The sequence below is a fragment of the Gymnoscopelus microlampas genome (assembly GCF_963454915.1).
Source record: "Gymnoscopelus microlampas genome assembly, chromosome: 11".
Taxonomy (NCBI): domain Eukaryota; kingdom Metazoa; phylum Chordata; class Actinopteri; order Myctophiformes; family Myctophidae; genus Gymnoscopelus; species Gymnoscopelus microlampas.
The window spans coordinates 45,272,974-45,300,375 of NC_139948.1; the positions used below are offsets into that span (position 1 = coordinate 45,272,974).

General features: G+C 43.0%; 9 protein-coding genes across 9 annotated transcripts; 6 read left to right on the forward strand and 3 right to left on the reverse strand.

Moving 5' to 3' along the window:
* Positions 1 to 1,446: 1,446 nt before the first annotated feature.
* Positions 1,447 to 4,013, reverse strand: LOC311054793 (leucine-rich repeat-containing protein 3-like; the record flags this gene model as incomplete). Its single annotated transcript, XM_084070797.1, has 4 exons — positions 1,447 to 1,655; positions 2,711 to 2,789; positions 3,030 to 3,194; positions 3,915 to 4,013. 4 exons carry the CDS (start codon positions 4,011 to 4,013, stop codon positions 1,447 to 1,449), a joined length of 552 nt encoding a protein of 183 aa, XP_083926923.1.
* Positions 4,014 to 12,557: 8,544 nt separating this feature from the next.
* On the reverse strand, positions 12,558 to 12,932 carry LOC311056380 (histone H2B 1/2-like; the record flags this gene model as incomplete). Its single annotated transcript, XM_084072952.1, has 1 exon — positions 12,558 to 12,932. The coding sequence occupies one exon, from the start codon at positions 12,930 to 12,932 to the stop codon at positions 12,558 to 12,560; it is 375 nt and encodes a 124-aa protein (XP_083929078.1).
* A 692-nt stretch (positions 12,933 to 13,624) lies between these two features.
* Positions 13,625 to 15,661, forward strand: LOC311054794 (histone H4-like; the record flags this gene model as incomplete). Its single annotated transcript, XM_084070798.1, has 2 exons — positions 13,625 to 13,676; positions 15,369 to 15,661. The coding sequence occupies 2 exons, from the start codon at positions 13,625 to 13,627 to the stop codon at positions 15,659 to 15,661; spliced, it is 345 nt and encodes a 114-aa protein (XP_083926924.1).
* A 2,593-nt stretch (positions 15,662 to 18,254) lies between these two features.
* LOC311056357 (histone H1-like) lies at positions 18,255 to 18,866 on the forward strand (the record flags this gene model as incomplete). Its single annotated transcript, XM_084072924.1, has 1 exon — positions 18,255 to 18,866. The coding sequence occupies one exon, from the start codon at positions 18,255 to 18,257 to the stop codon at positions 18,864 to 18,866; it is 612 nt and encodes a 203-aa protein (XP_083929050.1).
* A 637-nt stretch (positions 18,867 to 19,503) lies between these two features.
* On the reverse strand, positions 19,504 to 19,887 carry LOC311056379 (histone H2A-like; the record flags this gene model as incomplete). The annotated part of the gene is made up of 1 exon (XM_084072951.1): positions 19,504 to 19,887. The coding sequence occupies one exon, from the start codon at positions 19,885 to 19,887 to the stop codon at positions 19,504 to 19,506; it is 384 nt and encodes a 127-aa protein (XP_083929077.1).
* Positions 19,888 to 20,313: 426 nt separating this feature from the next.
* Positions 20,314 to 20,724, forward strand: LOC311056374 (histone H3.2; the record flags this gene model as incomplete). Its single annotated transcript, XM_084072946.1, has 1 exon — positions 20,314 to 20,724. The coding sequence occupies one exon, from the start codon at positions 20,314 to 20,316 to the stop codon at positions 20,722 to 20,724; it is 411 nt and encodes a 136-aa protein (XP_083929072.1).
* A 2,374-nt stretch (positions 20,725 to 23,098) lies between these two features.
* On the forward strand, positions 23,099 to 23,698 carry LOC311056363 (histone H1-like; the record flags this gene model as incomplete). The annotated part of the gene is made up of 1 exon (XM_084072930.1): positions 23,099 to 23,698. One exon carries the CDS (start codon positions 23,099 to 23,101, stop codon positions 23,696 to 23,698), a length of 600 nt encoding a protein of 199 aa, XP_083929056.1.
* A 1,184-nt stretch (positions 23,699 to 24,882) lies between these two features.
* Positions 24,883 to 25,199, forward strand: LOC311056384 (histone H4; the record flags this gene model as incomplete). Its single annotated transcript, XM_084072956.1, has 1 exon — positions 24,883 to 25,199. One exon carries the CDS (start codon positions 24,883 to 24,885, stop codon positions 25,192 to 25,194), a length of 312 nt encoding a protein of 103 aa, XP_083929082.1. The 3' UTR covers positions 25,195 to 25,199.
* Positions 25,200 to 26,577: 1,378 nt separating this feature from the next.
* LOC311056381 (histone H2B-like) lies at positions 26,578 to 26,952 on the forward strand (the record flags this gene model as incomplete). Its single annotated transcript, XM_084072953.1, has 1 exon — positions 26,578 to 26,952. The coding sequence occupies one exon, from the start codon at positions 26,578 to 26,580 to the stop codon at positions 26,950 to 26,952; it is 375 nt and encodes a 124-aa protein (XP_083929079.1).
* Between the last annotated feature and the right edge of the window lie 450 nt (positions 26,953 to 27,402).

A 27,402-nucleotide genomic window follows, 5' to 3' on the forward strand; every position in this document is an offset into this window, starting at 1 on the left:
GCAGTGCTGAGCACTTCCACATTATCATCATCTGAGAAGAGTATCACTCCCATTGGGAACACAATGTGCACACATTGGGAACAGCGCCAATGGCAATGGAAAAGATGTGTTGTTTGTTTTATATTAAAACAACACCATGGCATCTTTGACCCAACCAGGGCCCTGGAAAACTCCTTAATTGTTTCACCTCTATTTAGCCACAAGTGCAAAACATCTCTACAGGTGAAGGAATAGATAACATGCATGTATTATCTTGTGTCCTTGCTTACTGTAAATCGCTCTGGATCAGAGCGTCTGCTAAATGCCTGTAAACTGTAAACTGTATGCACAGTGTATGGGCAATAGCTTATCTATGAGTCGTTAAGCTACTAGTTTATGGGTAGCTTCACTGCTTTGAGAATGATGTTGCTTTCAAATAGTTGAGCTATCAAATGCTATCACTACATTTTCAGTGGCACATCAGCATAGACTAGCTCAAGAGTTTTCAGTGCAGTTTGTATCACATCAAAGACATCATTCTCCATATCCATCCATTTCTATCTTACAGTATGTTTTACTTCAGCAGCAGCTATTCGATGTCAAAACATGTCTTCAGCACAACTGCATTAGGTACAAAGTAGCTATAATGTAGATGGCTTATATTGTGTGGCTATATCTACCGATTTGTAAAGAGAGCTTCTGCTGTAGCTGAAATGTACTTTTATGAAGAGTAACTAGTACAGTAGTGTCTCTCAGGGTAGTTAATATCCTCACAAAAACATGTAGTAATCCTGGTCGCTATACCGTATCCCCCATGACAGCCGGGGCGCCTGATGGAGGGGAAAGGAACTGGTTGGAATAACGTGTTCCTTCCTCGCGCTACGTCCAACCAGGGAAACTCCCCCCTGTCACGTGACAAGAAGGTCAGTTGGCTCTCATGCATTGAAGGAGGCATGAGCTCGGCCCTAGCCTCCCTAGGCTGGTGAGGGGAGTGTAGCACCCAGGATCACTTAGAAAATTGGCACTGGGTGAAAAATAAGGGTTACAAAATCACGGGATAAAAATTGTTTAAAAAAAAAAATAATAATAATAACAGCAACAACCAAAAAAAGGTCACCACTTTCTTCCAGGTGTCCCTATTTTGGGTGTGCCAGTATAGGCAAACATTTAAAAAAAAAACGTTTAAAAAATTGCAAACAAAAATATAATGGCAAATCTACAAGCTCACAACGCATCGTAATGCAACCTGTGGTTGCAGGTCACATCCCTAGGTGGCACTCTCAAGAGAAGATAAATGCTCCAGGCTCTGCTTTTCTTCTTCAGTTCTCCTCTCTTGGGTAATGGGAAACACAGTTGGAAGGTGAAACTCCAGGCAACTTCATTGTCAGCAAACCTGGGATGTGGGCCGGTGTCCTTACTCTTACACACTAAGGACATGTCAAGCTCTCCTTACAATCTGTTTAGTTTTTAAGCCTGCCCAGAGGGTAGTGACTTCAGGTAGTCCATGTGACGTCGTGCGTCCTCTTGGTTGGCACGTACATAGTAGAGCAGGTAGGAGATGACCATGGAGAACCAGAGGAACATGGTGACCAGCATGGCCACGTCTGTGGTCCTCCTCAGAGAAAGACACAGGTCCCAGTCCTCAGCCAGCAGCACCAACGGCACTCCCACTGCACCTGAACACAGGAGATCAGATCAAGGGATTCAATATACAACACTGACCATACAATCTCAAGATTGAGATTATGTATATCGTTGCTGTCAGGCAGAAACCTCGATCGTATCTCAGTATTGTTTTTTTGTTGTAAATGAATGCCCTACTTCATCATGCAAGAGTGTCACACAAAATCAGTGAAAATAGCAGCTCTATAAGCTCAAAATAGTTGTGAGCTTGTAGATCTGCTATTTTCACAATTTCTTTAAAGAAATTGGACGTATGAGGTTTCCACCCGACAGCAACGATATTCTAAAAGTCTGTATGCTACAGATTAAGACAGATTAAGAACATTTATTTGTAACAGGTTATACAAGATCAGATGATAATTATGATGATTGGCATATCCTACAAATCCCTCCCTCCCAATGATTGGCTTTGTTTATGTTAATGTTGATAAAATGTCATTTTAACCAATCTGTGTGGTTTAATAGTTTAATACAGTGGTTTTCAACCTTTTTCATGCCAAGGACCCCTAAATTGATTTACATTTGGCCGTGGACCCCCATCTGAAAATGTTGTGCAAGGGACCCCCAGAAGCAAAGATTTTAGTTAAAAATGTTCGCTTTAAAAACAAATATAATACATTCAAAGATATGCACATATTTTCAAGATTTTTCAAAAATAGCAGATATACAAGCTCATAGCGTGGCACTCCGCTGCCGCTATGAGCTTGTAGATCTTCTATTTTTGAATGGCCAAAGCTAAGTGGTTAAAATGATTGTGATGCTATGTTAACACATTTTGCTGGGGACCCCCTGGTACCCCCCCAAGGACCACTGGTGGTCCCCGTACCACTGGTTGACAACCACTGGTTTAATAGGCCTACAATATAATTAGTATAATTATCTGCAGATGGTCTCTCTACACTTCCATTGAGAAATGTAGACGCACCAGTGCACCAGATTGGATACTAGATGTGCCACCATCTTTATTGTAGTTCCCGGTTAACATTGAGACAGACATACAATTTAAGGATTGTAGCTTTAAATGCTAATGTAATAATTGATAATGTACCCAGATCAGGAAGGTCAGAGGTCAGGCAGATGACCTCGGCCAGTGAGGAGGGGTCCAAATCCAACTGGGGCATTGATAACTGGCAGGGAGAGAGTTCAATTATGACATCATTACGTGTTGTACAGTATAAAGATACATGATGTACATATAGATTTCATTGCCTACTCACTGTGTCACGCACGCACGCACAAACGCGCGCACACACACACACACACACACACACACACGCACACACGCACACACGCACACACGCACACACGCACACACGCACAAACGCGCACACACGCACACACGCACACACGCACACACACACACACACTTGTAGTTTGCAGTCGCAGTGCCAGGGGTTGTGTGTGAGGTTGGCATGTGCCCGCAGTCCCCCCACTGCAGCCGGGTCCAGCGTCGAGAGCTGATTGGACGACAGGTCCAGGAAGCGCAGCGAGGACGCCAGGCCTCGGAAACATCCGGCCTCTAACATGGCGAGCTGGACAGACAAAATGAAGGACGTGAATTTAAAGCATCTGCGTGATGTTGTTGATCATCAAGTGAGATTTCATGTCAAAGCCAGTTGAACCAAAACTAACTGGCACCCGGCCTAAACCCAGTTCAGTCAGATAACTCACAATTAGATTGAGACCAAGCTGGAGAACATTTTATTTATGAAATGCAAATATAAGTGTCAAAGTGTGAATATTATATTTGATCTTGGCGTTCAGGCTTTGCTATACATTACTCCCTGCTCAGCACATTAGCAGACAACCATTTAAGAGCAGGGAGATACACATCTATAACAAACCCCCCCCCCCCCCAGGGAAAGCAGAGCCTACTGGTGGTGCTGGGGTGGTGGTGGGAGCAAACAAAGCACATACAATGTCAGTGGCAGCACCGCCAGGCAGCAAGAGGAAATGCAATCAATTCAATTAAATTCAATTAAATTTCATTAAAGTGTCAAATCACAACAAGTTGTCTCAAGACACTTTACATGTAGAGAAGAGACCCGACATCAGGCAATGAATCAGGTGAGCTTAAGTAGACCGTCAATTTGGTCAGCTGCTTGACACGACACATACAGTTCATCGCCCACATAGTGCTGCACATGCGTATAAACCTCTTGAGTATATCTGCCTGAACTAGCTCGCAGGCTACTCATCATTTCTGTCATCAGTGATACAGAACTGGATTTTTGTGCAGTTTTTGTGCGCACCTGGTTGTGTGACAGGTTTAGTTCAGAGAGCAGAGGGAGTCCAGAGAACGAATCCATTGACAGAGAACTCAGCAGGTTGTGATCCAGGTACAGATGCATCGTCTGGCTGGGAAGGCCAGCAGGGATCTGAGGAACCACGCACACACACACACACGCACGCACACACACATGCACGCACGCGTGATGGAAATAAATAGAATAAGAATACTCTTGAGCAAGACAGTTAAGAATTGTCCAGATTGTTAAACGTGCATGTGTTTATTTTTCCCTCAATTTAGAGTAGCCAATCATTTTTTACCCCCCTTTTCTACCCAATTTAGTCGTATGCCAATTAATTCCTCCCCACACACACCTCTGTGTTGTCCCTGTTGTTGTATCCTACCTGCCAATGAGGAGCCCCCACCGGTAGGACGTGGGGCCTTCATCCTACTCCTCCCGCCCAACACCCCCTGCTGGCAGGTGCCGCCCCAGCCCGTAGGAGTACGTGCAAATGACCAGTATCAGCCTCCCCGCCCGGCTTACCTCCCCCGAACACGGATAGTGTTCGGGGGAGGTAAGCCCGACAAAGCCGGATGCACCACTGTGGATTCGAACCCACAACCTCTGTGGTGGTGGGCAGGGAAGACGTGCATGTTTAACATAACCTGTGTCTCACCTGTGTCAAGCCCAGTCCACTGCAGCGGACAGTCAGCCCTCCATCCAGTGATAAGGAGTGGAAACAGCCATTAGTAACCTTGGTTACATCGCCACCACCACGATGGCGCCAGAGGGCAGAACTTGATGATGATGATGATGACGACGATGATGATGATGATGTCATTGTCAGGCCGGACAGTAGAAGAAACAGAAGCAGAATCCTCAGGAAGTCCGCCACAAAGGACGCAAGTATCCACTGCGTCACATGGTGAGGCATTGTGGGATAATGTGTATCCCTTATTTGGTGTGCTTAGACAGGATTGAGAATTTAAAGTTACATAAAATGAGAGCACAACCCTTGGGTCTTGTTAAACCTGTTAAATTAATAACATGTTTATTTTTTTAAAGTAGGCAATTTAGGTGTAATTTAGTTAACACAAAAACTGTTCTTCATGAAAACCTACTTGCCTTTTTGTCGGGTTTTTGTCAAACTTTTAAAGAGAGGATGAAGATATTCACACAATCCAATATTTACATTTCATCGATTTGGATCTTTTGGTGTCACTCCTAGCACTCAGCTTCAGTCCAACGGGGAAGCAAAAACGATCATAGTTACGTGATGTTCCTCTTCTGATAGGCCTGCTCAGTTTGCTGAATCCCATTCAAATCAACAGCATCTCTGAAACATCGACTGTGGCACACAGCTTGGAGGTGTTGGGTTCAAATCCAGCTATTGAACTTCTCTCCTCCCATCTGTCCGTATATGGCAGCAAACATCCAATAACTGTGCTCTCTGTCAGATGCTGAAATTGCAGCGTTGCCACATCCATGGAAATTAAGAGACCTGCCTCATACCGCATGTATGCTAGTGGTAGGCTATGTGCGTCTCACTGCTCAAGTCAGGTCTTCCCTGAGGAAATGGTCTAATCCGTTTCCTCTTCCTCTTGGATAGCAGACAGTAAACAAGAGACAGTTTTTTTGTTTCTCAAAATGTCTGCGCCATTACCTCTGAACTTGTGTTATGTGGATGACAAGTTGCTGCCTTAATGTCTCTCTCTCTCTGTGTGTGTGTGTGTGTGTGTGTGTGTGTGTGTGTGTGTGTGTGTGTGTGTGTGTGTGTGTGTGTGTGTGTGTGTGTGTGTGTGTGTGTGTGTGTGTGTGTGTGTGTGTGTGTGTGTGTGTGTGTGCGTGCGTGTGCGTGTGCAAGGGAGGGGGTCCAGCACCTCAAATGTCAAGTGTCACAGCTGATGTCTGGTGAGGATGCAGTCACCCTGTAGAGAGAATAAAGAGAGAAAATGTCAGCTTAACAACGCCCTTCCACCCTGAGCACCAGCGGGCGCCCCTGTGGTTCAGCAGGGGTGGATGGATGCTCATGCTGAGTGTTAGCGATGTTGAAGGGGTTTTCATGTCATAGCCCAAGTGGTGGAAGAAGTACTCACATTTTTGACTTAAGTAAAAGTATTAAAAACACAATGTAGAAATACTCTGTTACAAGTAAAAGCTTGGTGTTCAAAATGTACTTGCGTAAGAGTACAAAAGTACTGGCATCAAAATATACTTAAAGTTCCAAAAGTAAAAATACTCATTATGCAGTATGTAACAGTTTACAGTTTACAGTTTAAGCATTTAGCAGAGGCTCTTAATCCAGAGCGATTTACAGTAAGCAAGGACACAATATAATACATCATAATATACATAATACATCAAATGCATAAAAATAGTAATCTAATTATAAAGTAATACATAAGTAAACCAATAATCTAATAATAACTAATACATACGTAAACCAAGAGAACCTCACCAAGAAGCTTACAACGCGTTGCAAAACGATGCTGTGAGCTTGTAGATCGGCTATTTTCAAATAGCCAAAGTATATAGGGGTTAATGTATGTTTTGTAATAATATTAAAAATCTTCAAAGTAACCAGTAACTTAAGTTTTCAAATAATTGTAGTGGAGTAAAAATTACAATATTTGTATGTTGTAGTTGATGTAGTGGAGTAGAAGTAAAAGTATTGAAAATTGGAAATACTCCAGTAAAGTAAAAATACAGTACGTGTGAGTACATTACTTTCCACCACTAATGCTGAGTGTTAGCGATGTTGGAGGGGTTTCATGACATAGCCCACCAACTCACTGTACTGCCGCTTTTCATCTGCCAACCAGTTTCACATAAAGCACCATAGAAATGATTATAAAATACATGATCTTGTACAATAACATGATCTTTAATGCGATTGCTTATCATTCTGTTTCACTCCTGGCATGGTTGTCTGTCTTACTATCAAAAGTGAAAGAGGAGATGAAAATGATCTAATGTCAATGAGTAAAACAAAAGTTAAAATCAAACAGCTTAAATTATTGATGAATCATGTTGTCTGACCTGCTCCATGAAACAAACAGAGAGGATCCACCATCCAGCTGCTTCCTCCATCCACCTTCAGCCAGCGGGTTCATATCACTGTCTGAGAGAGTAGAGAGAGAGCGAGAGAGAGATAGAGAGAGAAGAGAGAGAGAGAGAGAGAGAGAGAGAGAGAGAGAGAGAGAGAGAGAGAGAGAGAGAGAGAGAGAGAGAGAGAGAGAGAGAGAGAGAGAGAGAGAGAGAGATGGGGAGGTGAGTTGGAGCAGTGGTTCTCAAAGTTTTTCATGTCAAGGACCCCCAAATTGACACTAGCCCACGGACCCCCATTTGAAAAGATAAGCCAGGGACAACCATAAGAGAAGATTTGTACAGCTCTAGCAGTGATTCTCAATCATTGTATTAGGCTATAGACCCCCATTTAATGGCATTTGCATTTCTATCTATGGGACCCCAATTCATATTTTAACATCAATGTTAATTTAACTCTGAGAGTGTACAAATGGAACCAAATGGACCCTACCGGTTAGGGTCCATTTGGTTCCATTTGTACACTCTCAGAGTTACAGACCCATAAGGGTCCATTTGGTTCCTATAAATCATTTAGCTGGGGACCCCCTGGTATCCCCTCAAGTACCCCTGGGGGTCCCCGGACCCCACTTTGAGAAACAATGAGTTGGATGATGGAAGAGAGTTTGATGATAGCCTATAAGAATTAGATAGAAAGAGAAAATATAGAGAGATAAAGGATGAAAGACAGAGAAACTTGAAGGAGAGAAGGCATGGGTCGGTGACTAACCCCAGATTGGTATCAAATAATTGATCTCTCTGTGGGGGTTTGTGCCCACGTGTCAGAGACAATGGTAATCTCTATAGAAGATGCTCATGTTACAGTGCTAATCCTTCCCAGGGGCAGATTATGAAACCATAGGATACATTTCCCCCCTCCCCAAAGCTTTTTCCTTTTAATTCTAATTCTTTTCATCATTCTCACGCTGTCTTATTGCTGGAGCATTAAGGGCAATATTTTATCTTGCTTGTCTTTGCCCTCACAAAAACCTTCTTACATAGACTGATCCTCTAATGTAGTTATTTCTCCTCCTCCTGTCTTTTCTTCAGTGCCACTGTGCCACTGTTTCCAAGCTGAGATGCTACTTTTGATGTATGGTAGATACTAGACCAGGGGTCTTCAACGTTTTCAGGCCAAGGACCCCCTAGCTGAGAGAGAGATGAAGCCGGGAGCCCCTACTCTATATTGTATAAAATTGTGTTTCAGATTAAGTTTTTTTTTTACTTAGTGTGCTCTTTTTTCCAAAATGCTCTCAAGCTCTCAACGCCTCGCAGCGCGAGGCGTTGAGAGCTTGTAGATCTGCTATTTTCGGCTAATGTTCCCCTCAGAAAAGGAATTCTAGGGTTCAAGTGGTTAATGTAAAAAAACTAAATCCTATCACACAAAGATTTGGTGGACCCCCTATAGTAGCTCTGAGGACCCCCTAGGGGTCCCGGACCCCCTGTTGAAGACCCCTGTACTAGACTGTTATATATGAGAGAGAGAGAGAGAGAGAGAGAGAGAGAGAGAGAGAGAGAGAGAGAGAGAGAGAAAGAGAGACACACTTAATGTATTAAGTATATAAGGGAGTTTATAGATGTGTATTATATACATGAATATAACTTTAATATACAAGTATATAACACCAGAGTATAATATTTGGGAATGTATCTTTACTAATGTATAAGTGAGCATAAGCATAACAAACACATCATAATATAGCACTTTGTGCATGATGTGCAAGGGTGTGCATTATGTGATATATGATGAATATATAGTAAGTGTAGATATGGGTAGCCTATGTGTGTATGATAAGCAAGATCATTTAATAATCTCTCTAGTTACAATGAATTATACACTAATGTAAATAAATCAAAAATGGCAAAAACTACCTTTTAAAAAAAGCATTTTCCTAATTTTTCATGGACTTCTGTTTGTTTTTCGTTCATTTCTAATTTTGGCCCTTTAGTTTAGCCTAGTTGGGTCTCTTGTAATTGTTTTGTTGCCTATGCTGTTTTTATGCCTTGCTTTTAATCTGTAGCACTCGTGAGAATTTGTGAGAATGTAAAGTGCGTTATAAATAAAATGTATTATTATTATTACCAATACCTACACAATTTGGACAACTCAAAGTTAAATTGCAAATATAAAACCAAAAAAATCCTTCCAAAATGTAAAGATAAATGTATGCTTTTGAAAATAGCCAGGAATATTGTCAAGTATACATGATTTGAACATGCACGGTACTTCATTATCAAACCTAAATGTACCAGTTAATCACAGGTTTTATAGCAATTGCAGAAATATTAGGCAGCGGTGTGGACTGACCAGTTGGGGATTTAGTGCAGCAAGTTAATGACTTAATCGTTCACTTTGTGATGCAAGCATGAAATTTGGCACACATACTCTATGAGGGCCACTCTTATGGAAAAGGGCGCTGGCCACTCAAAAATCCAAGATGGCGACCATTTTTTTCAAGATGGCCACCACCGTAGCGGAGCAAATAGTGATATAATATTTCAGGTTGTGATACAATGATGATATTTGGCACACATACTCTCTAAGGGCCACTCTTATGGAAAAAGGCACTGGCCACTCAAAATTCCAAGATGGCGACCATTTTTTTCAAGATGGCCACCACCGTAGCGGAGCAAATAGTGATATAATATTTCAGGTTGTGATACAATGATGATATTTGGCACACATACTCTCTAAGGGCCACTCTTATGGAAAAAGGCACTGGCCACTCAAAATTCCAAGATGGCGACCATTTTTTTCAAGATGGCCACCACCTTAGTGGAGCAGAGGGTGCTATAATATTTCAGGTTGTGATACAAGGTAGACATTTGGCACACATACTCTGTAAGGGCCACTCTTATGGAAAAGGGCACTGGCCACTCAAAAATCCAAGATGGCGACCAATTATTTTCAAGATGGCCACCTTAGCTGAGCAGATAATGATTTAATCTTTCAGGTTGTGATACAAGGATGAAATTTGGGACACATACTCTGTAAGGGCCATGCTTATAGAAAAAGGCACTGGCCACTCAAAAATCCAAGATTTGTTTCAAGATGGCCTTCTCCTTAGCAGAGCAGATAATGATATAATCTTTCAGGTCATGATACAAACATGAAAATTGGCAGGAGCAGTCTCCAAAGGTCACTTGACAATAAAACAATCACAGACACATGAAATGTGAAGATGGTGACCATTTTCCAAGATGTTGTTTTTGCCCAAATAGTTTTACTCACATTTGCAACTGCACAGTGCTGTGCAGACAAACCCCAATTTGAAACATTTGCACCTTCCACTGCACCCTTTTTTGCAGCCACATTTGGTGAGTTCTTGACAACTCTCTCCAAGTGGTGAATTGGCTGTCCAGAAGACCTGCCATTCTTCACCAAACTTCTTCCATCCCCAGTCAGCTGGACTTTCTGATTCAGGCTGACGTTGGATGGATTGACCCCATATGCAGCCGGCCTGATACGCTGCACGTTTGGTGTGTTGAATCAGAGCTGCTCTCGTTGGAGGAATGGCTTCATATGGCTTCTGCTTTCGGACAAACATGTCAAATCTAGCTTCATCCACACTGACAGCTGTGATCGATCGTACATCAGGACCACAAACTTCTCCAGGATATTCAGGTCATCATCACTCAGTTTGGGAGGATATTGGCTTAGTTTGGTGAAGATGGGAGAAGCCTCTGAGCAAATGTTCCATGTTTGCCAGGCAGTCTGTTTGCCTTTATTGCGAAAGGCGGAAACATTATCGCAACCAGTGAAGGCATGAAAGAACAGTATGCCTCTGGTCTTTACTGGTCCAATACAGCGGTACAGGTCATGTACACCAATCCACCTTAGGCTCTGACCATGCCTTAATGCAACCCACAGCTGCTGGAGACCAAGGTCCTGAAGTGAGGGAAACATGCTTAGTCCTATGACAAGAATGTCAGTGTCATTGGCTTTGATCATGATAGCTTTGCTACCCTCCTCTGTTGCATGCCTGGCATGTACAAAGATCCAAGTATCAGCTTCCTCATGGAAACATTTGTCCAAACTAACCAGACTAGTTTCAGAGGTACTCAATACATCTGGTCCCTTGGTTACAACAACCATGTTTGGTACAGTCATGTGAGAAATCTTGTCAGCCAGAAAGTGGAAGAGGTCTGTCTTGTTGTCGTTATGTCTGAGGAAATTGCGCCAATTTGCTGGAACTTTATTCTTGTTTGTCACTTGCCGTCGACCTCCCTGGCTGAGTTACACAGCAGTGATGCCACCATTGTGCCCTGGTTGTGCAATGACATTCACTCTATTATAATAAGCTATATAAGACATAATGATACCAACTATCTGTGCCAAATGTCATGCTTGTATCATAACCTGAAAGATGATATCACTATTTGCTCCGCTAAGGTGGTGCCCACTTTGAAGAAAATGGTCGCCATCTTGGATTTTTGATTGGCCAGCGCCATTATCCATAAGAGTGAACCTTAGAGAGTATGTGTGCCAATTACATTTCATCCTTGTATCACAACCTGGAAGATTATATCACTATCTGCTCCGCTAAGGTGGTGGCCATCTTGAAAAAAATGGTCGCCATCTTGGAATTTTGAGTGGCCAGTGCCTTTTTCCATAAGAGTGGCCCTTAGAGAGTATGTGTGCCAAATTTCATCATTGTATCACAACCTGAAAGATTATATCACTATTTGCTCCGCTAAGGTGGTGGCCATCTTGAAAAAAATGGTCGCCATCTTGGAATGTTGAGTGGCCAGTGCCTTTTTCCATAAGAGTGGCCCTTAGAGAGTATGTGTGCCAAATGTCATCATTGTATCACAACCTGAAAGATTATATCACTATTTGTTCCGCTAAGGTGGTGGCCATCTTGAAAAAAATGGTCGCCATCTTGGATTTTTGAGTGGCCAGCGCGCTTTTCCATAAGAGTGGCCCTTAGAGAGTATCTGTGCCAAATGTCATGCTTGCATCACAAAGTGAACGATTCCTTTGAAATCTGCCATTAACTTGCTGCACTAATTATGGTTGCAAGTAGTTGCAATTGCAAGGGGTTGCATTGGTGTGGACTGTGGACTGGCCTATACTTTTTAAAAATACTTTATTGAAATTATTCAGGGTTTACAATATACATTGACATAACATGTTAATAAGCATTTCCATACATGTTAATAAGAATCAATACAAAAATATAGGCTTTTTTTCAGTGTCAATAAGTGCCATGGCTTCAGCTTTTTTCCTGGAGTCAATTGTTCTTTGCCCTTTTGGTTCAGTTCAATGTATCCAAGAATAAAAACAACATTAACATATAAATAGATTAAATACATGGCCGGCGGTGTGGATACTAACCACTGATGCATAATCTCCATTTTACTTTGCATTTCTTGAGGATGCATTTCGATGTACAATCTGCATCATTTTCCCCATCATCCTGCACAGTTTACCACCCTATACCTAGCTTTAATTTTTGTATCATATTATGATTACTGTTGCAATTTTCAGTTGGAACTTGTCACTATTGGATCAACTCCTTAGATGAGAATATGGGCGGTCCTTAAAAGGACCTTTGGGTTTAGAGAGGATTAAGCAGTTTACTTGGAGCTGGTGTACTTGGTGACAGCCTTGGTGCCCTCAGACACGGCGTGCTTGGCCAGCTCACCGGGGAGCAGCAGGCGGACGGCGGTCTGAATCTCCCTCGATGTAATGGTGGAGCGCTTGTTGTAGTGAGCCAGTTTGGAGGCTTCGCCAGCGATGCGCTCAAAGATGTCGTTGACAAAGGAGTTCATGATGCCCATAGCCTTGGAAGAGATACCGGTGTCAGGGTGGACCTGCTTCAAGACCTTGTACACGTAGATGGCGTAGCTCTCCTTCCTGGTCTTTCTGCGTTTCTTACCGCCCTTAGCAGCGGTCTTGGTGACGGCTTTCTTGGAGCCCTTCTTGGGCGCTGGCTTGGCTGGTTCAGGCATTCTGGAATCACTCGTAGATGCAGTGACAAATGGTGACCGCACAGTGTTGCGCCCCATTTTATAGGATACGAATGCAAATATGCCTGTGCGACTCCCAGCACAGGATTGGCTCAGCTGTATCCTGCACTGCCCACGTGCTCCACAGAGGGTGGTGCATGCTGCCCCAATGAGTGGCCACATTGTCAGTGGTAGAAGAAGCAAAAGAAAAGGTCCTGCATACAAATTTTACTTGAGTATACATTAGTCACACACATTCACATCCACATCAATACACAGAGCACTCAGACGTGTGAATTAATTTCAATTGAGATTGTGTGTGATTGTGCTTTCTTTCAATGTCCTTGAATACAAATGGCACCACATTATTTTGCATGGCTTGAAAGGGTTGCCTGATTTAAATCTCATTTAGGTTGTTTGGCAGGGCAGGCCCTGAATGACAGATCAACTTATACTGGCTATTGGGATATTGTGGTAACACATTGATTCATTGATTGAATACTTTATTAACAACTGGGATAACAGTGCAGGTTGTACAATCAACGGTTGTGTTAAACATATAATCTTATGTGAATAATAATAATGGATTTTTATTTATAATGCCCTTTACATGCATGCAAATACAATACATATTTGAAGAAAACTCAGTAGCATCATCAGGTATATTTACAGAGAAGGGAGAGGGTGGGGGCAGGATGCAGGGGATGCTAATATACCAAGGTGTTCAGGGCGTTAAACTGCTCAAAGGTCAGCCTCAGCCATTCTTTTATGTCAGTTAGAGTTTGGGTAGGGAGTCAAGATCCTGATCAACCTGGGCAAAATGCTGCCCTAAATCGGTGGTCAACTCAGAGGCCCAGTCACTCTAGTCCAGTGGTTTTCAACCTTTTTCGCATCAAGGACCCCCAAATTGACAAATATTAGCCCAGGGACCCCCATTTGAAAAGATATGCCAGGGACTAACCAAATGGACCCTAACTATTAATTTGCCTGGGGACCCCCTGGAACACCCTCAAGGACCACTGGTGGTCCCCGGACCACTGGTTGAAAACCCCTGCTCTAGTCTATTTACCATTTTAAACATACAAAACTCCTCATTGGGGCATAAGCTTGCGCACATAAATACATTTGGAAAACTATATAATTTATGTTTGATGACCAAACTTTTACAGAGTAACAGCTGCCCTCCCTATTGTGTTAGAACAAAAGGAGTCATCAAAAATGTGTGTCCAATTGAATAGAGGTCATTCACATTGGCATAGGGCAGTTATCCAGATGCAGTTGAGCACACCATCACTCAGGTCGTGAGTGTGAGTGACCCATCAAACATCAATGCTCCTTTGTTTAGGTATACTGCAGCAATGCTGTGCTTTTAGTCAGCACTCAGCTTCAATCATGAATCCTCTGGAGTCAGTCAGAGTGCCAGACAGACACGTTAAAAAAAACATAACCAAAGCCAAAAATCTTGGTTCATATAGATCTATAGTGCATTTTAGTCAATAGCAACATCACTAACGCAATCAAAGCCTAAATCTTCCCTGGCCAAGTGGGGACTATCTTTTGACAGATAGTTTTATTATAAATATGCTGACTAATAAGTGGCGATTATTATATTAGATATAATTATCATAATATGTGTATGCATGTAGAAGTTTCAACCATACTCAATGTGCAAAATAAATCGAGATTCCAGACTGTCGGTGAGAACAAAGAAAGCAGAACAAAGGCTCCTATTTTCTAACCGTGTGAAGGGGTAAGGGGCGGTGTTGCCATGTCCGCTTACTATAAGCGACTTTTGGCTTCTTTTTCTGTAACGTTGCTTGTAATATTGGGCTGAAAATGTGTTGTGCCAGGAAGCCTCATACCAGATGTGTACCTATTGTTATAATATTTCAAAAATATTCCAAATATTCCATATTATGAAATTAGCCGATCTACAATCTCACAACTCATCGCGAGCTTGTATAATGTATACAGTATAATAGGTTTAAAGTGCTCACATGTGGCCTAGTAGCTTCTTTGGGGCTTGTTTTCCTAGACCTGGTTGCTTATTTCTCTCTATCTATCTGGCAACACTCGGGAGGGGGTCTGTAGCTTTGGCACCGCCCAGTGCAGAGTGGTTTGCCTGTCCTCACTTACGTCCTCAGAACACAAATAAATACACAAGACTTGGTTAATCTGTATTACTATTGTAATATTCATTAATAGAACGATGTCAGGCCGCGGCAAAGGACGCACGAAAAAAGAAACTGACACCATGGCACCTATTAACACTGTAAAAAAAAAAAAAAAAAAAAAAAAACACACTATATTTTTGTAAAGACGTATGGATGTATATTGCAAATATGTATTGATGTATATTGCCATTTATTGCCATGTTGTGTGGCCATGCATACATTGTAAACTTGTGAAAATACAATAAAGTATATTTAAAAAGCAAAGGAGGAAAAGGTCTTGGAAAGGGAGGCGCTAAGCGCCACCGCAAGGTCCTTCGTGATAACATCCAAGGAATCACCAAGCCCGCCATCCGCCGTCTAGCTCGCCGTGGCGGTGTGAAGCGTATCTCCGGTCTGATCTACGAGGAGACTCGCGGAGTCCTCAAAGTGTTCCTGGAGAATGTGATCCGTGACGCCGTCACCTACACCGAGCATGCCAAGAGAAAGACCGTGACCGCCATGGATGTTGTCTATGCTCTGAAGAGACAGGGACGCACTCTGTACGGCTTCGGAGGTTAATAATGCTCATTTGATCTACCAACAATCTAAAGGCTCTTTTAAGAGCCGCCCACACTTTATTTACAGAGTCTATTCCCTTACAAGTATGGTTAACCCAAAGTAGACTTAAACGTATGTATCCTTGAATACACTGCTTAAATGTAACTCCTAAAATGGTCTATGAAGCAACTCTGATTTGGATGCTAGATTGCCACTTCCAAAACCCCACCCACACTTTAATACTTAGCGCTGATGTGTAGCCGTTTCCCCTCTATCGGTCACATGCATGTATGCCAGTAAGAAATTACACTTGGGAAATGCTCCGAAAAGTAAGTCTACAAGTCTAGTCAAGTCTAGATTCACATGACGCTTTAATTACAGTCATGTTTCAGGGCTAGTACATGTAGTAACACAAGCATATTGCAATGATCTGACCGCAGATGCGGGAGTGCATTGTATACAATGAAATTGAACAACGTCTAAGAACATGTTGGCTTATTCACGTACAATGTGAATTAACTAAATACACTTAATATAATTATTAAATGCTGTTGCAAGATAATGTAGTCAGGAGCAGGGGTAGTAAGTATAGGAACTCTTAATATAGAAACTGTGGGTGGCTCTTAAAAGAGCATTTGTGGGGTTTGTTAGATGAATTAAGTAGATTTATTTCTTGGCGGCTTTCTCGGTCTTCTTGGGGAGCAGAACAGTCTGGATGTTGGGCAGCACACCGCCCTGAGCTAGCTGTAGTTTACAACCCTCGTAGACGTATTTACGATTCTGACGTCTTCAATCTACGAGAGTTGTAGGGTGCACGTCCCATGCAGGGGAGCACTTGCTGCACTTTACCCCGCGACACTCCAAACATGTACAAATTGAAAATAAAAGGTGCTTACCGCAAAGCCCCAAATGTTAACTACCTTCGCGGGGTAGTAGTGATCCCCGTCGAGGTATATCTTTCAATAAAGAAGTCTTTTAATCCAGCTTGTGTCGGAATCTTCACTGTTCTTCTTTTGTTTTAAATGAGTTTGAACTGTGCATTAGCGATTTGGCGGTCGGGAGGTGTATTGCGCACTGCTTCTTCTTTTGTTTAAAATGAGTTTGAACTGCGCAACAGCGATTTGGCGGTCGGGAGGTGTATTGATACATTGTGTTTTCAATGCGCAATACACCTCCCGACCGCCAAATCGCTAATGCGCAGTTCAAACTCATTTAAAACAAAAGAAGAACAGTGAAGATTCCGACACAAGCTGGATTAAAAGACTTCTTTATTGAAAGATAAACCTCGACGGGGATCACTACTACCCCGCGAAGGTAGTTAACATTTGGGGCTTTGCGGTAAGCACCTTTTATTTTCAATTTGTACATGTTTGGAGTGTCGCGGGGTAAAGTGCAGAAAGTGCTCCCCTGCATGGGACGTGCACCCTACAACTCTCGTAGATTGAAGACGTCAGAATCGTAAATACGTCTACGAGGGTTGTAAACTACAGCTAGCCCTGAGCGATGGTCACTGCACCCAGCAGTCTGTTCAACAGACTCTGTTGAGCTCCTCGTCGTTGCGGACGGCCAGCTGGAGATGACGGGGGATGATGCGAAACTTCTTGTTGTCACGGGCGGCGTTTCCAGCCAGCTCCAGGATCTCAGCGGTCAGATACTCGAGAACTGCCGCCAGATAGAAACTTAGTCAAAGGGATGATGGCAATTATTTTACTTCCATCCATTTTCATTCAAAACAATCTAGCTGTCAAACTTTTAGCATCTAGTATACATGTTAAGAGCTTATAGCAGACAGACCCCTTTCACAGCAGTCATTTTGACAGGTGTACGCAGATGGCATCAATTGCCATATCTAATGTATTAACACATTTTCCATGCTGACACACAATTGTGTTTATTTTCCTCTGCTGTGCTCCTAGTATGTCATGTTTTGTAAATGCCGCTTGCTCTCAACTGGCCATCCTTGAATAAATATAAATATTGTGTGAAATGAACTGAAACATGCCAGGTTCCTTATAATTATTCACGAAACAAGAGCTTAGCAGAGTCAGATAAATGACCGGTGTCCTCTCATATGTGCCCATGCCACAGGGCAGGACAACAGCAGCACTGTGTTTGCAGACACTGGAAAGTTTTACATTTAAAACAAAACACCTTGCCACAGACGACCTGTTTTACTTTTAATCCAAAGCCAGACATCTCGGCTTGCTCTGCAGCAAATAGGGAACTGGGTATTCTATGTTTAAACTATTTAAAAAGACAAATGACAGAGGAAAGCTGGCATACTACACTCCTTGTAACGGCGTATATGTATGGTTTTTAACGTCTCCTAACAAAACGCAGGAGTCCTCAGCGCTCCACATGATTTGATTATAAAGTGGAACTTGTTTGCTATCAGCTCCATTTGTTATTTGACTTCAATATATTTCTCCGTTTGTATTTTATTTGGTTTTTAGTTGTAGAGAAAACACAAGTGTCTCAGCATTCTGCAGCACAGAGTACTGACCTAGTGGGTTGAGTCTACATGGTTCTCACACATCCTTTAAATTCCATCCCCTCCTCCTGTCTCACCATCAGTCTCTACAGTCAGTACATCTAAAATCCGAACCAGAAGAGAATGGCAGAAGTCGCACCAGCTCCAGCTGCCGCCTCCCCGGCTAAGGCAGCCAAGAAGAAGGCAGCCCCCCGCGCAAAGAAGGTCGGCCCCAGCGTCGCGGAGCTTGTCGTCAAGGCCGTGTCCGCCTCCAAGGAACGGAGCGGTGTGTCCCTGGCTGCGGTCAAAAAAGCTCTGGCTGCCGGTGGCTACGATGTGGAGAAGAACAAGGCCCGCGTCAAGATCGCCGTCAAGAGCCTGGTCGCAAAGGGCACCCTGGTTCAGATTAAAGGTACCGGCGCATCTGGCTCTTTCAAGATGAACAAGGAAGCAGTGAAGGCAAAGAAACCCGCTAAGAAGGCAGTCAAACCCAAGAAGCCGGCAGTCAAGAAACCCGCCGCGGCAAAGAAATCCCCCAAGAAGGCAGCAGCCAAGAAGCCCGTAGCCGCTAAGAAATCCCCCAAGAAGGCAAAGAAGCCCGCAGCTGCAAAGAAACCAGCAGCCAAGAGCCCCAAGAAGGCAACAAAGAGTCCCAAGAAGGTGAAGAAGCCCGTTGCTGCCAAGAAAGCACCAGCAAAGAAGGCAGCAAAGCCCAAGGCGGCGAAACCCAAGAAGACAGCCGCCAAGAAGAAGTAAACATCCACACAACAGCCTGTTTAACCCCACAACGGCTCTTTTAAGAGCCACCCACAACTTGATTTAAAGAAAATTCCTTTGTACATTAGACTTTATCTGCAGTGAGGACTGTTAATGAATAATTAGAGGAGAGATGTATGATGTATAAAATAACAGTGCAACAACATGGATAAACTCGACTGTTTCATTTAGATAAACCGTTAAAAGCATCGGGTATGATGTGATTGTGGGCATATGTAATGACTAGGCTTTTACTACACATAGCAGGCCTACATGTGATATTTAGCTATAAACATGATGAGTGATCTGACCTCATCCATAATGTTCAAGGGAGAGCATTGTACGAAAATATAATTGAAGAAACAAAAATGAAAAATTGCATTGTTAGCTTATTAACGTTATTATGCAATACCTTGTGCTCTAGGCGAGGGGTATAGCTAAACCCTAAACCCCTAACTTAACATTTCTTGCATTTGGCAATAGTACTATGTTATTTAATGTTCAGCCTTTCAACCACGAAGGATATGAAAGCTAGTTTTAAGGAGGCGCCCCATGATAAATAGAATTAGCTCTTAATATAGAAACTGTGGGCGGCTCTTAAAAGAGCCTTTGTAGGAGTTGTCAAACAAATGTAGATTTATTTCTTGGCGGCTTTCTCGGTCTTCTTGGGGAGCAGAACAGCCTGGATGTTGGGCAGCACACCGCCCTGAGCGATGGTCACTCCACCCAGCAGTCTGTTGAGCTCCTCGTCGTTGCGGACGGCCAGCTGGAGATGACGGGGGATGATGCGAGACTTTTTGTTGTCACGAGCAGCGTTTCCAGCCAGCTCCAAGATCTCAGCGGTCAGATACTCGAGAACTGCCGCCAGATAGACGGGGGCGCCGGCACCGACACGCTGGGCATAGTTGCCTTTCCGCAGCAGCCTGTGGACACGACCCACGGGGAACTGGAGCCCGGCACGGGATGAGCGGGTCTTGGCCTTAGCCCTGGATTTTCCACCGGTTTTACCCCTTCCTGACATTTTGTTGATATATTTCTAGAGTTGAACTGCAAAGAAATGTGCCGTGGTATAGTGACACGAAACCTTTTATATCTTCAACTCAGTGCTGTCTGTGGGCGCCCCACCAATCACAAATATGAATGAAAGCGCGGGGTGAGTGTGTATGAGCTCCCCTCCAATCACTACTAGTGGCGTGAACGGTTCCTCCCAGAGAAGGAGGTTCCTGACCATGAATGAGAGCGCGGGCTAACTGTGTATGAGCGCCCCACCAATCAGTACTAGACTCATGGCGCGATCGGTTCCTCCCAGTCTAAACTGTGGTTCCTCCCCAAACAAGGAGGTTCCTGAGCAGAGACCAATCAGAGAAAGACGGCGTCTCAGAGCCGCTGGAATAAAGAGCAGGAGTTTGCGCTCACTTCATCACAACTTCTAACTCCACAGAGAAAGATGGCAAGAACCAAGCAGACCGCTCGCAAGTCCACCGGTGGCAAAGCCCCAAGGAAGCAGCTCGCCACCAAAGCTGCTCGTAAGAGCGCACCGGCAACCGGTGGAGTGAAGAAGCCTCACCGTTACCGTCCTGGTACAGTGGCTCTGAGGGAGATCCGTCGTTACCAGAAATCTACCGAGCTGCTGATCCGCAAGCTGCCCTTCCAGCGCCTGGTGAGGGAGATCGCCCAGGACTTCAAGACCGATCTGCGCTTCCAGAGCTCCGCCGTCATGGCTCTCCAGGAATCAGCCGAGGCTTATCTGGTCGGTCTGTTTGAGGACACCAACTTGTGCGCCATCCACGCCAAGAGGGTGACCATCATGCCCAAAGACATCCAGCTGGCCCGCCGTATCCGTGGAGAACGTGCTTAAATTTATCCGATACTGTCACTATCCCAAAACGGCTCTTTTAAGAGCCACCCACATATTTCCGTAAAAGATGTCCACTTATGAAAACCGTTAGCCAAACTATTATGGCAGTAATTATAGCAGTGACATTATAAGCTCTAGTGCGTATACTCATAATATTTTAAGGGGCGTTATAGTTTTATTTTTATATAACTCACATTTTAAAGGGAAATATGTAATTCCCATAATGGTCTGCTCTACTGTGCTATTTGATCAGTGATGAGGGGTCTCTCCTTTTTATATACTTTATTGAAATTATTCTGGTTTTACAAATAATGCATGGTTACATAACATGTTAATAGACATTTCAATACACGTTAATACATATTTCAATACAAAAATATAGTTGTTGTTTTTTTACATTGTGCCATGCCTTTTTAGCTCAGTTTTGATCTCACCATCTCTATTTTGTTTCCCTTGGTGAACAAAACAAAAGGAGTGTAGAGCCCTCCAAATAACACTATTTCCCCTGGTTCTGGTGACTGCTATCCTAATAAGTGAGAGGGCCACGTTTTTACTTTTCAATAAAAAAAATAATATATATATATTGTGAAAAATAAAATCCGTCACCAGGACCATGGATGTGTGGGTTTTCAATGAGTCATGCTCAATTGAGTTATAATGTGGTTACGACATCTGCATAGGCATTATAGGGACACAGACAGACGGGTACAACGGGAGTCGGGTACACTGCTAACGGTCATTGCATGGGCATGACGCATTCCCCAACTGCCATTATTCCCGAGTGGGCCGGGTCATCGGTCTAATTAACAGGCATATTACAATGACCAGAGCCAAAGGTGGACATTTTGTCTGCAACAGTAGAACAGTAGAACACACTGCATTCACACTGTTATTTATTCACTCAAAATTAAAATAAAACAATCCTTGAGGATTTGAATCCCCGTCACTCATGCATTATCCTGTTACATTTGATGCCAAGCAAGCAAATAGTTGTTTGTAAAACCATCTTTCATGTATTGTGTAGACTGCAGATTGATCTGGTATGGGTGTTAAAATGCAACAAAATGGAAAGAACACCAGAATGTAAGGAACCATTAACAATATTTGGATATGGAATTGCAAAAGTAAAAATATTAAGTACAACACTCTTTGTTGTGAGTAGGCCCTAATCTGTTGTGAAATAAGCCGAATGGCTTTTTCCAAGTCTACATTTAAAGTTAAATAAAAAAGAGCAGAATGAATTGGTAACTGGTCCTAGAAAAGCAATATAAGCCCAACACCAGAAACGCCCCCCCCCCCCTACTTTTTTGTGTTATCCTTTTAGCATCATTGTACAATTACCACTGTGCTATTTTCAAACTGCTAATAATCAATCAATATCAGACGATGTGTCAATTCAAATATATGAGTAATACATAGGCTATTTGCTCCCAGGTAACTTTACCAAAGAAAATAACTTACAGCAACAGTTCACGTGTGATATATTTACTGAACAGTTCTGTCCCATGCTGCTATAAAGGTAGGCCTAATTGATATGGGGATGGACGTATTTGCTATGGTAGTCCCATTGTTTTCATACAGAACACAATGATATAATTAATCATAAAACGGGATGCAGCAGGATATACATTGCATCACAGTTTTAAAATGTGATGGGTACGTACTGGCTTGTGTACCAGCATGTCTGTCTCCATAAGCAAAGTACAGACAGCGGCAGTTGATTGTATAAGATAAGCTTTATTTTGTTTACTTTAGTTTGATCAGATGTTATATCAGATGTATTACTCACAGTAAGTTATTCGTCCACAAATGAACAAAGTTTTCCATCATTCAATAGCTGTCAATGGGAGTTGCTGCCATCAACTGGAGTGTGTTTACTAAGGTCAGAAAACCCTCTATTTATAACTAAACGGATAATAAAACAAGAGTATAGTTTATGTTATCCTGTCGTCGGGTATGTCTGCTAAAAGGATTACGAGGATTGGTGTTAATGTAACATAGTTTAACATTGCTTTAGAAGGAAAATGATGGGGGAATTGTGTGTTGCCCGTTGAAGAGTGAGGTGTTGAGCCTATCAATACAAAACGAGAGCGTTCTTCACGTCTCAGATAATGTTCATGACAAAAAGGCACAAGTGTGCTAGCAGTGTGCCCTTTGTTACATTTCATAATATACACAGTCGTTTATAATATCTTGGTGTTTGTCGAGGAGAAAACACAAGTGGCACCTAGAGAAGAGGGGCTCTGTGTGCATTGACTCTACATGGTTCTCATGTTGTGTTTAAGGCCAGCCCTTCATTGTGCGCACTACCAGTCTAATCTACCGTACCGAGACTTTACGTTAAGGCAAGTTACTACCCGAATCTGATTGAACCATGGCAGAAGTCGCACCCGCTCCGGCCAAGGCCGCCAAGAAGAAGGCTGCTCCCCGACCCAAGAAGGTCGGCCCCAGCGTCGCTGAGCTTGTCGTCAAGGCCGTGTCCGCCTCCAAGGAGCGGAGCGGCGTGTCCCTGGCTGCGGTCAAGAAAGCTCTGACTGCCGGCGGCTACGATGTGGAGAAGAACAAGGCCCGCGTCAAGATCGCCGTCAAGAGCCTGGTAGCAAAAGGCACTCTGGTTCAAACCAAAGGTACCGGCGCATCTGGCTCTTTCAAGATGAACAAGAAGGCTGTAGCAGTTAAGGTGAAGAAGCCTGTTGTCAAGAAAGCTGTCAAAGCAAAGAAGCCCGCTGCTGCCAAGAAACCCGCCGCGGCTAAAAAGCCAAAGAAGGCGGCAGCAAAGAAGCCTGTGGCCGCCAAGAAATCACCGAAGAAAGCCAAGAAGCCTGCCGCCAAGAAGGTAGCAGCTAAAAGCCCGAAGAAAGCCACCAAGAGCCCCAAGAAAGTAGCCAAGAAGCCCGCAGCAGTTAAGAAAGCCCCAGCCAAGAAAGTTGCCAAACCCAAGGCAGCAAAGAAGGCAGCCTCCAAAAAGAAGTAAACTGTTATAAACCCATCCCACCTTTACCCACAAAAGGCTCTTTTAAGAGCCAACCACAACTTTTTATAAGAGTTTTTATTTCCATGATGACCATATAAACCATTTGTAAACATGTTCTGGAGTTAGCTGTGTCTACTCAGCTCACTGTTTTTGAGGAAAGGCGTGAGGCTTTCCTCTGAAATGACTCGTTTGAAATCCCCCCCCCCCCCATTACAGAATAGTGACAGTAGTGTAGTCTTTCTAAATGTATTGATTTAAGGTAGCCTAGTTCAGCCCAGATGATGCATTTGAAATATTCTAGAGCTCAGTGAACATGTTTGTCCCATTGAAATAAATGTTCAATTGTATAAGGGAGACACGAATAGCAGCACCACAACGTTTAAACAGTAACATATGTTATATAAACATATAATGAGCAGATATAACTTTTGCACACAGTTCACCATTGTTTTAAAATAACAGTGTAAATAGATAGATACATACAGATAGTAGCATTCTACTGGACTATGGAACTTGTCTAATCTGTTACACATCAAGTGTGCACACATGCATACAAATCCCCCTATATTGTACTATTGATATACTGTTTTTGTGTTGTCTGGGAAGTCTGTCTTTACTACATCATATCAGCTACTCATGAGCAATATATATAAATGCTATGACTATAGTATCACTGTATATTATATATCTTTTTCACTGTTTATGTTGAAGTCTGGAGATGTGTTTTTTTGTGACTGTGAACTTACTCATGACTGTGATAATGTGAATGTTGTGAGTGTTTTTTTTTTTATATAATAAAGTATTCTTCAAAAGATATGGTACACATACTGCCGAATAAGTGGGTATTATGTTTTTTATTTTATTTTTTACATAACGTCAGTATGGCTCTTGTGTTAAAATGCCTTTAAGTAATCAAATAAAAATAGAGCAAATAGACATTACATAGATATACATACTAGTTAATTGCTTCCACTAAGACACAGCTTCATAACCAGTACCGGTACTAAATAACCGTTGGAGAGGTCATTGTCATGCAGAACACAGAATAAAGGAGCAGCTTTTTAGGCAACGCCCAGTGCAGAGCAGGCTGCCTGTCTTCCTATACGTCCTCAGAACACAGATAAATACACAAGGCTTGGACGCAAGAGGACACACTGAGATTTGAAACTTCAGCTGTACTCAAAATGTCAGGACGAGGCAAAGGAGGTAAAGGTCTAGGGAAAGGAGGCGCCAAGCGTCATCGTAAAGTCCTTCGTGATAACATCCAGGGAATCACTAAGCCCGCTATTCGCCGTCTGGCTCGCCGTGGCGGTGTGAAGCGTATCTCCGGTCTGATCTACGAGGAGACCCGTGGTGTCCTCAAGGTTTTCCTGGAGAACGTGATCCGTGACGCAGTCACCTACACCGAGCACGCCAAGAGAAAGACTGTGACCGCCATGGATGTTGTCTATGCTCTGAAGAGACAGGGACGCACTCTGTACGGCTTCGGAGGTTAAATCACTTATTCGACTCAACAACCCAAAGGCTCTTTTAAGAGCCACCCACACTTTCTGTACAGAGTCTATTCCGTAATTGATATGTGAGCCACTTTAGGTAATGCTTGTTTGAACAAACACATAGTCGTTTGACTCTCAGTTTTGATGACCGATTCATGGCCAGTGATTAGCCAGTTGTCAGCATGTACACCCTGACCCTCGTAGTGCAAACTCGAGCTTAGAATGGTCCTATTGTATGTATTTGGATAAATGCCATTACAGGCATATCGTGGGGTCCACTCACAATTCCAACATCCCGTTATTCCCACCCGTTAGGGTTAGTTACAATGGGGTTAGTCGGAATCTAAACGTTTAAAAACGGGACAAGATAACCTGTCAGTTTTCATGTATATGTATGCAATGCTATTCGCCATGATGTACATGCCACTTGTTTTGTAACAGATTATTTTAACTATAAGACAGTGTAAATTGAGGGTGTACAACTCACTTTGCACATTGAACTTGTGAAAATAATGTATATAATACAATGCACAATACATCCCAGGCGAAGAAGTAATATAACACAAATGTAATTGTTATAAGACGCTTCATATAGTCAAGATTAAGATGGGGAAACCAATGTCCATTGGTCCAGCATTTTCTATATTGTCTAGTAGACTAGACACTAGAGAGTGACTTAATCATTTGACCGTATGCTTATAAACATAGACTATAACACATTCACATCCACTACTTGCCAGCATCATGACATATTCCCTGATTCAGTTTCATCAGTTTTCATAAATTGAGTTCCCATACCGGGCCGCCTGGGTGAAAACCAGGAATCCTAACCGCTAGACCATATGGGACTGTTGGATATAACACGCTGAATGTCTACACTAAAATTACACATACAATTCCAGTCAGAGACCCCACTCATCCCAGCTATAATGAACATGATCAAATGCATTTTTGTGATTGCTGTGTGGTACAACTGGTCAGGGACATGGGTCATAGAAGTATCATCTGTGATTAGTAGCAATAGTCTGCAGTTCGTGGATTGACTAGATTATACTGTATACATTATGCATCGATATAAAGTCTGTTACAACTACATTGAAATTGGAGCGTGCCGTAGAATTGTTAATTCCGATTAAAATATAGATTTACCCTAAATGTTTATTATACCTTATCCCTAGTCTATATGTTAGCGGGAACAATAGATGATGCAAACCTTATGCAGAAACAAAGCCAGTGTAAGACACCTCCCTCTGTGGGTCACATAAGCAGTGGCACCAATCATGTGCTGGGAGTCGCACACCTCATTTGCATTGGCCTGGTTTAAATACTGGTGCGACGCCGGTTAGAATTCACTTCTTTTCTTCAACCATACGAGAAAGAACCATGCCTGAACCCGCCAAGCCAGCGCCCAAGAAGGGCTCCAAGAAAGCCGTCACCAAAACCTCTGCCAAGGGCGGTAAGAAACGCAGAAAGTCCAGGAAGGAGAGCTATGCCATCTACATCTACAAGGTGATGAAGCAGGTCCACCCTGACACCGGTATCTCTTCTAAGGCCATGGGCATCATGAACTCCTTCGTCAACGATATCTTTGAGCGCATCGCCGGTGAAGCCTCCAAACTGGCTAACTACAACAAGCGTCGCACCATCTCATCCAGGGAGATTCAGACCGCCGTCCGCCTGCTGCTTCCCGGTGAGCTGGCCAAGCACGCCGTGTCCGAGGGCACCAAGGCTGTTACCAAGTACACCAGCTCCAAGTAAACTGCGCAGTTTGCTCTATACACAAAGGTCCTTTTAAGGACCACCCATATTCTCAAGAAAGGAGAGATCCATATGTTATAGCAATTTGATGTTGACTTCGGGGTGTTAATGCGTCAATAGTTGACTGACAACGTCACATCAAGGGCCAATAGAAATACTGGCTCAATAGCTCTTTGTGCCTTCCTTTTATTTATATCTATCCACTGCGCGCACTGACGCGGCTTTTGTAATTTTCTCGCCTTCCCATTATTGTAAAATGAGGATACCAAAAAGTGTCACGATCAATGTTAAAATAGAGAAAACAGTTAAACAGTTCACAAGAATAGGATATTAATATAGTAGCCTGCTGTTTAAAAAAAAAAGAGTACACTTGCGGACACGAATCAGTCTGAAATTCTCTCATACACGCATCTAGCGAGTGATCTAGAGTCATCACGATCTCTAGATTCT